The 8060-nt window shown below is 38.0% G+C and overlaps 1 protein-coding gene across 2 annotated transcripts; it reads right to left on the bottom strand.

The window, feature by feature from the left end:
* Positions 1 to 944: 944 nt before the first annotated feature.
* On the bottom strand, positions 945 to 7837 carry kif2c (kinesin family member 2C). 2 transcript variants are annotated; one of them, XM_040021776.1, is made up of 23 exons: positions 7707 to 7837; positions 7444 to 7524; positions 7253 to 7341; positions 7063 to 7164; positions 6475 to 6523; positions 6359 to 6394; positions 5470 to 5616; positions 5045 to 5167; positions 4842 to 4939; positions 4614 to 4709; positions 4453 to 4507; positions 4171 to 4333; positions 3907 to 3997; positions 3711 to 3774; positions 3543 to 3634; positions 3263 to 3405; positions 2914 to 3127; positions 2700 to 2810; positions 2545 to 2612; positions 2355 to 2433; positions 2193 to 2273; positions 1976 to 2069; positions 945 to 1296 (listed from the first exon to the last, which is right to left on the bottom strand). In XM_040021776.1, the coding sequence occupies exons 2-23, from the start codon at positions 7502 to 7504 to the stop codon at positions 1235 to 1237; spliced, it is 2118 nt and encodes a 705-aa protein (XP_039877710.1). In that variant the 5' UTR covers positions 7505 to 7524; positions 7707 to 7837; the 3' UTR covers positions 945 to 1234. The 2 variants fall into 2 exon arrangements, with proteins under 2 accessions (XP_039877710.1, XP_039877711.1); XM_040021777.1 differs by lacking the exon at positions 6359 to 6394.
* Positions 7838 to 8060: the final 223 nt, after the last annotated feature.

Raw genomic sequence — 8060 nt, 5'->3', positions numbered from 1 at the left:
GCAGGTTAATCTGTACATTTCGCTTCTGGTTGGTCCCTCCTTTTCCTCCTCATCCAATCGCAGGTTTTAACTAGTACTGGTTTCATCTTTAGCACCACCTCCCGCTCTGGCAGTTCAAATGATAGACAGAGCCTTTGGGCTAATAAAATATAACAACATGGATCACCTCATCTTAACCTCCTAAGACCCGAACTCTTCTACGGCATGCATTTTTAATTTCTCTTTGATATCTGGGCATATTGGGGCCCAATGAACGTAAAACCAAAGAATTACCACATTTTCTTTACCTTATTTTTGTTTTTAAGAAAAATAAGAGCCCCATATGAGGATATTCGTTTAAAATTTTGATAGAACAGTAGCAGTATATAACCTTGTAAGTGGATATCAGGCCCCTGTAAAGCAAAATTGAGTATTTTGGTCTAAATAACCCAAAATGTGATGTCCACATATGTGGATGCCAGGTCCTAGGAGGTTAAAGATGGGATATTTCCTTAGTGGGTGTTTTGATAATAGTGTTGCAGCTGATCGGATACCTACTAAGGCCACAGCACATGATCAACACTTACACTGGCAAAATTCATGGAGTCATTGTGCACCATCATTCCCCCTTTTGAGATCAAAGTCTCATTATAGGATAGGGGCCATCAAAATGTTATATTGATTTTAAGTTAGCCTTCCCTCACAGGGGCCAAGTCAAATAATAGAAGCAAAATATTCTATAGCAGCTATTTGCTGTTACAAAAAACAAAAAAAAAAACAAAAAACAAAAAAAAAAACAAAACACAAAAACAAACAGAAACCATCAACTTAGTCATTCAATTATTTATACAGAGCCACATCTGACCAAGAATAAATCAATTCTGTTGAAATTTCAACTTTGAATCAGTTTTGAAAGAGGTGAACTATGTTCACCTATGCTGCAGAAAAGAAATCATACTGCATTCTTAGTGGTGGTATAATTTATTTAATGAGGCGCATAGACAACTTCAATGACCAATTCCATCAAGAATGAGCCCTCCAAAACTTGTCTCGATTTCTTAATGTACATGTATCCAATTCTGCACTAGAAATGAGCTGTCTGCCTAAAATATATAAAAATCACATATTTAATGAATAGTGTTCAAAAACATTTTATTGAATACACAAAAGTTACAATGAAACAAATATAGTAAGAACAAACACAATTTTCTAATAAAACAGCTCGTTATTCAGAAGAGAAGGTTTTCTGCTTGATTTAGTGATTCAGCCTTGCTGATCGCTCCTGATCCACAGCAGACTGCAAAGCCATCACCGTCTCTGTGGATGAAACAAATGAATGTAAAGCACACCAAAGTAAATCCTTTCTTAATCCTTTGTCAGGCTATACATTTAATTTTGACAAAACAAGATGACTGTTTGGCATCTATGCATTTGGGGGTTTTTTTTGTTTTGTTTTTTTGTTTTTTTTAAATGCACTTAAAAATTAAAGAAAACAAAACATGAACTTGGCCGATGTAACCCACTGTCTCGTTTTTAAATCCTCAAGACAAGCCATTTTCTCAATCACCATCTTGGTCTTTTAAAAATCAGATATCATGAAAAGGGCAGATTGGACCGTCAAACTGCATGCTCATTGGCCAACTACTTGAAACAATCCTCCATTTCTGACCATTACTTAATCATTTTTCTCCCAATCTCACCCTGAAAATAATGACTAAATACAGCAGGAAAGTGTTTAGAGAGGTCACATTTGGAAACGGTTTTTCTTTCTCTAGTAACAAAATTCTTTTTACAAGCCCTAGGTATTGCCCCCTGGTGGCCATTAAAAAGAATAGAATTTTAAGACAGAGTCTACACCTTTATTTAAAACAAAAAACAAACAAAAGAAAAAAGGCTGGAGCTGTGTTAGAAGGGGTAAAGTTTTGTGTAATGAGCAAGCAGATTTAGTACATTACATTAACAAACCAAATCAAGCAATATTTTGGTTGGTACACACCCAATAACTTTTTGGAATGATCAACCAGATTGGGGAGTCCTTCCTCGATGTTGTATGAGATTTGGCCCATTTCTTGTACGAGGTCACCTGCCCTCTGAGTAAAAAAAAAAAAAAAAAATAATAATAATAATAATAGGCGAAATTACCAATTTAAAAAAATAAAATGACATTGTAACTTGAATCCTGGAAAAAACATACAAAGTTAGGAAAACTCTACCTTGAGCTCTGAATAAACTTTCTCCTCCAGCTCAGCCACCTGAGATATGGCATCATACACACCGGTATCCAAAACTGATTCCTACATCACAAAAAGAGTGACAAGTTAAAGCTGAGAAACTTCCACACAGGTTATAACTGGATTCATGCTGAGCAAGCTTACCTCTTCTGAGGAGCTATTCATTGGCTCCTGTGTCTTAGGTGCTTCACTGGCTTTGGAATTGCCATTAAGTTCCTTCACTCTGCAGAAAATGTTTCAAGCTTCATCATACAATAAGGCGACTGAGAATTCCCATTAGAAAAAAACAAACAAAAAGCCCACAGATTCAGAGCTTCATATGCTAAATACATACCTGTCAGCATAGCGCAATGTGTTCATTGTATATTCACATGAGGTCATACCTGGAGACACCATAGCAATCTGTGAAACAAAGAAAAAAAATTTATTTGATGTGGATTTCAAAATATCCAATGCTGAGAGGAAGTCAAATTTGGTGTGGTAACATACCATGCAGGTCCTGGACTTCTCTCCAATGAAAGAATCCCTGAGGACTTTGGTTAAAGTGCTCATTCGGAAAGGAATGTGATCACTGTTCTTTCCCAGTGAACGGATACACTCCTACAGAATACGAGAGGAAACACCAGCGTTTTGAGTTGCTGTGCAGACATATTTAATGGAGAGAAAACAGAGTACTTCTGCCTTTTAATCAGCCATCGCTTACCTTGAGAGCCAGAAGGCTGCGGTTGATCTCGGCAGTTTCAACTAAAGTACTCCGGTCATTGCTGCTGACATCTGTACCACGCTCATTGCCAGCCAAATCGACCAGTGAAAACTTGCCGTGCAGCGTGGTAGCACGGTCATTGCGCCGAAGAACAATTTGAAGGATTGCATGAGAGCGGGATGAGTTGGCATTGGCTGAGGTTTGGCCCGACGTTCTGGAAAAGACAGTGAGATTCTAACTTGGAGTTTGCCTACCTACACTAATGGGTAATTAATATGTTTTTGTGCTCTTTCAGGCACAAAGAAAAATGCACAAGGAAACATCAAACACATTCTTAATACTAAACTACCTGCATGAACTGCCAATCTGTATCATCTTGATGACCTCCTCTGCTGAGGTCACATAGACCTCTTCGAGGCCGACAACCTGAACCTGTTGTCGTTCATCTTCCAAAACACGCAGCTTGGCCTTCTTATGCAGCAGGTCATACACCTAAATAAAAATAAATAAATAAATAAATAAATAAATAAATAAATAAATAAAGGTCTAGTTTGCTATATGGATTAATTGAACACGTGGATTCAATAGACATCTTCTGAGTGAAGGGTGTTCCCTTCACGTCGTCCTACCTTGCCGTTGTAAATCTCAAAGAAGCTGACGTAGGCAGAGAGATCCAAATTAGCATACCTCCTGTGGTGGAGGTAGGCAAAAACATCCTGGGCTAGAAGTGAATAGACTCAAATTATGACAAAGTCTGTTTTTTGTACAAAATCCAGTTGTTTCATTTAAGGTCCTACCTGCTAATGCGTAGATGCCTTTAGCACTGTTCTGCTGCTTCCCTGTGAAATCACCTCCCATTGTCTTAAAAACAAATAAAGACTTTGAATAAATTCCACATTTGCAAAAATTGTGCTTCAACCCCCCCCCCAAAAAAACCAAACAACAACAACAACAACAACAACCCTCAAAGTCTTAGATCAAGTGGAGACTTACATGAGTCTTACCACTTCCTGTCTGGCCATAGGCAAAACATGTTGCCATACTACCTTCAAAAATGGACTGGACTAAAGGTTTAGCTGTGAACCTAAAAGGAAAATCAGAATTTTAGTCATCATAACATTAACAGGAAAATTACAGCATGTATAAAAGTATACATCGAGTCTCCATTGTACTGGTTAATGTCCCAGTTGAAAAAGCTAAGTTAGAAAATGTACAATCAGAGCCACTGTTGGCTTAAAGGAAAAATTAGGTAGTTACTTGTAGACAAGTTCATTGGTGGCGGTCTCATCAAAGGAGTAGTCAAAGTGGAAGACTTGATTGTCCAAGTACTTGGTGAGGTCCACCTTGTGTTTTGGCTCATGGACCAGTAACGCACCTTTCCCAGGTACAGACACCACATCAATCTCCTTTTTATTAATCTCTACAATACACAAGAGTATCGGAGTTAGTGTATAAACATGGCAACTGTTTTCTCTCCCTTAATTACTCCTTTATATTCAGATGATAGAATAGAGAATCTACAAATTATTCCTGACCTACCCTGCTTGTTAAAGGGCCGCTTGCGAACGCACACACAAATCCTTTGGGGCTCAATCTTAAAAAAAAGGCAAGAGATGTGCAGCGAAATGACTGTGCTACAGTTTGCAAAGCTACAATAAAACTTTCTGGATGGAACATTGCAAGTCCATGTTCAAACCTACCGTTTCAGTAGTTGATAAGGGTGTGATTTCCAAAGTCGCTCTGAAATCCTGAATCATCTCAAAGAACTTCTGGTTGGGCCGGGAACCTTCCAGAAACTATAAAGACAAGCAAACAAAAGGTACTGTAACAAAATGAGGAGTAGTTTTGCTCATGTTTAAAACAATTTACATTAAAAAAAAAAAAAAAAAAAAAAGAAGAAAAGAATAATGGTTGAAGAAATCTTTCACCTTTCCCCTCTTGGTTTGCATATCTGGGGGCTTTATAACACAAGAGAGCCTTTTATTGCCTTTGTTCAACTCCACGGGAGCCACAGATTTCCTCCTGCCTGAAATGTGAAAAAACAACCAAACAATATACACACTGAATATACACACACTGAAATAAATAAATGAGATGTTAACACCTAATACCAATAAAATGGGTTACATACCTCTAACTGTGGATGGAGGAGGCATTTTCTCAGGTTCATCATTTTGCTTTATGGCCTCAGGAACAAAAGGCTGCAAAGTCGCTGGTTGTGTATCATTCTTTTTACGCTGCTGATTCGGAATTACTAGATGACAAAAAACAAATATAATTCAGATTTAACAGAAGGAAAAGACCAAAATATTTCTTCATACATTTAAAGTACTCAGAAACCTATTCAAATACATTTTAACAGGTACATGATATGACTTTGTACCCTGCAGATAACCAAATGAATATGGCATGGTCACCAACAACAACATGTTGTTAAATGAAACAGATGTGGCACTGTTATGATTTTTTAAAATGCATTATGCATTTAAAAAAAACAAAACAAAAAAAAACCAACTTTGTTTTCCGTTTTAAATGAATAAGTAAATCACAACCAACCAGAGTTTTTGAGGACTGATGATGGTGGGGGCTCGGGATGTATGGTTTCTGGGTTAGCTGAAAAGGATTCTGTAGCTGAGACTGGTCCTTGAACAGAACCTGGGGCCTGAAACATACACGTCTGCCGAGCCTGTGACCGAATAGCAACTGAAAGTGACACAAAACCAAGTCAAACTGCTGAAATATGAGTTTATGCAATTCAGACTGATTATTACCAGCATTATTGATCTGGATTAAGACAGCCACTACTGGTAAAAATGGAGGAGAAAAAGGTAAGAAGAAGAAGAAGAAAAAAAAAAAAAAAAAAAAAAAAAAAAAAAAAAAAAAAGCGCTGTACGAGGCTGTCTGGCAAAACACAAGTGACACCAACAGTAAATTCACCACTTATTTTTCTAAAAACAGAACAACCAAATTAGACATCCACAGTGGTAGAAAAGTGTGTTTTAAGTGAATAACAAAGATATGAAACACTAATGTGCTGGTCATTAAAATGGTTCTAAGTCCTAAAAAAAAAAGGACTTAGAGGCCACTGTACATGCACTGTTTATTCTCCAATGAACTGATCAACCAGTGATAACAATCAGCGGTCCTTTTTATAGCACGATCTTATTTCTCAACAGGCAGAATTTAAGGACGAAGAGACAAAAAACAAAAACACCCCCCCCCCCAAAAAAAAAAACAAACAAAAAACATTGCTGCATATGCATATACAATCACCCAACACCTAAGTGTGTTGATTTGCATCCCTTGTGCGTTATCATTAATCTAATGTACATCTAAAATCTTGGAGCAGAGTTCAGCTCTTGCAGTACTGTCACTCCTCGCCCTTGCACCCATAACCAAAACAGGACAGATTTGCTTTAACAAAAAACATGCACGCCGTGCCGACCTGACTCTTCAGTTCTGGTGACTGCTGTAGTAGAAGCTTTTGGAAGGAAAGAAGCCATTAGGCAAGAGTACTTAACATTTACACCTGACACACACAGAGACTCAATATTTACATACAGGAGGCAGGTGCAGGAATCCTAGAGGAGCGCAGTCGACCCTCGTATTTCTACAGAATAAAAACAGAAAGAAAACTATATAATGCTCAGTCCAGTCAGCCACTTAACTCCCTCATAAGAAGCACCGTGTACTTATGTGTAATGTAAGTTATTAGAACATCATTCTGCATGTAGTTACATCAAACAGTATAAAAGCAGGGGGAGATTTTTAAATCCAGATGATGTATTTAAAAATCATCATCTGGCGTTTATCACTTATAAAACAAACAAAAATGCTCAATTTGAATTAATCCACTGTCTTAAGGTCATCAACGTGTGGAGTAGAGCATTGCTTCAGGTTTGCTCACGGGAACTGTTCATTTACAACTACAGTTGTGTTCCTTTTGGATTACACCTCATACAGCACAAGGCTTCTACTGAACATTCAAATTCAACTCACATGCATCCTTACCTGAAATAAGGGTCAACTTAATGTCACAGGAGAGGCTACACAAGGAAGCAGGATCATCTAACCTTGCTGTCATCTGGTGACTGACAGCAAGGTTAATGTAATAAATTATGAGAAAAAACAATGTAGGCTAGCACTCACCTTTTCTGGAACATGAGTCGGCGGGTCAGGAGTTGAGCTTGTGATTGAATTTATAGGGTCCAAAACCTCTGGATTGAGTATACATAACTCACTTAGATCAATCTAAAACACAGAAGAAGAAGCAGACTCAGCATATGGGATATTTTAATGTATACTTGGTTGATATCACCTCAGTTACGACATTACTGACCCCCTTTCCACGGCACATGTTCCTCTCATGCCACTCAACCATAACTGTGGACTTGTCAACGGATTTCACGGTGGCCGAATGGACTCGACCTAGTTCACGTACATAAAAAAAGCATGCTTGAGTTAAACTCACCGCACACGGGAAGTACAAAAACACATAATACGAACGGATTTAATGCAACATGAGCTCACCATCACTGCGGCTGATCTGGACAGAGAGTCCAACCAGAAGTCGGGACAGGCTGTTCTCCATGATAGCGCCTTCTTAAAAAGCTGAAAATAATGAAGGTAACGTTAGTGTATTAAGTATCCAACTCATTCTCTACCAGTTGTGCTGTCGTCGCTGTGAAAATATGCCGCCTTTTCATGGAAACTTAAAGTTTGATAAAAACCAAACCATCAGTTGTTTCCATTTGTTTATTTTTAGTTTCTTTCAAGATAAAAATCACACTTACCTTTCACGCGTACCAAACTCAACAGCGCCCAGAATTTAAACTGGCGTTATTTCCGAGTATTTAAGAATCTGATTGGTCTTCGTCATTTCATAGAGTCCAGCGTTCTTCTTCTACGGATTTATAGGTGGTATTTAAATTGATGTTACACTGCCACTCATCGGACAAGTTAGGAAGAACCGCTACAGTTGTGCAAATGAAAGAACTTCGATACACTAATTCAACCAGACCAGCTCGATAAGATGTTGCTGACTTTAATGAAATGTTGTGTTTTATCCACGCAAGCAAACAAAAGCAGAAAAGCAGGCTAGTAACATTTATTTTAACAGACAAGTGGTTTACAAGAAATACACATCA

The sequence above is a fragment of the Simochromis diagramma genome, unplaced genomic scaffold (genome assembly GCF_900408965.1).
Source record: "Simochromis diagramma unplaced genomic scaffold, fSimDia1.1 OVJJ01000205.1, whole genome shotgun sequence".
Lineage (NCBI taxonomy): Eukaryota > Metazoa > Chordata > Actinopteri > Cichliformes > Cichlidae > Simochromis > Simochromis diagramma.
The sequence above is the reverse complement of the archived record's forward strand: the minus strand, read 5'-3'. Positions and strand labels throughout refer to the sequence as shown.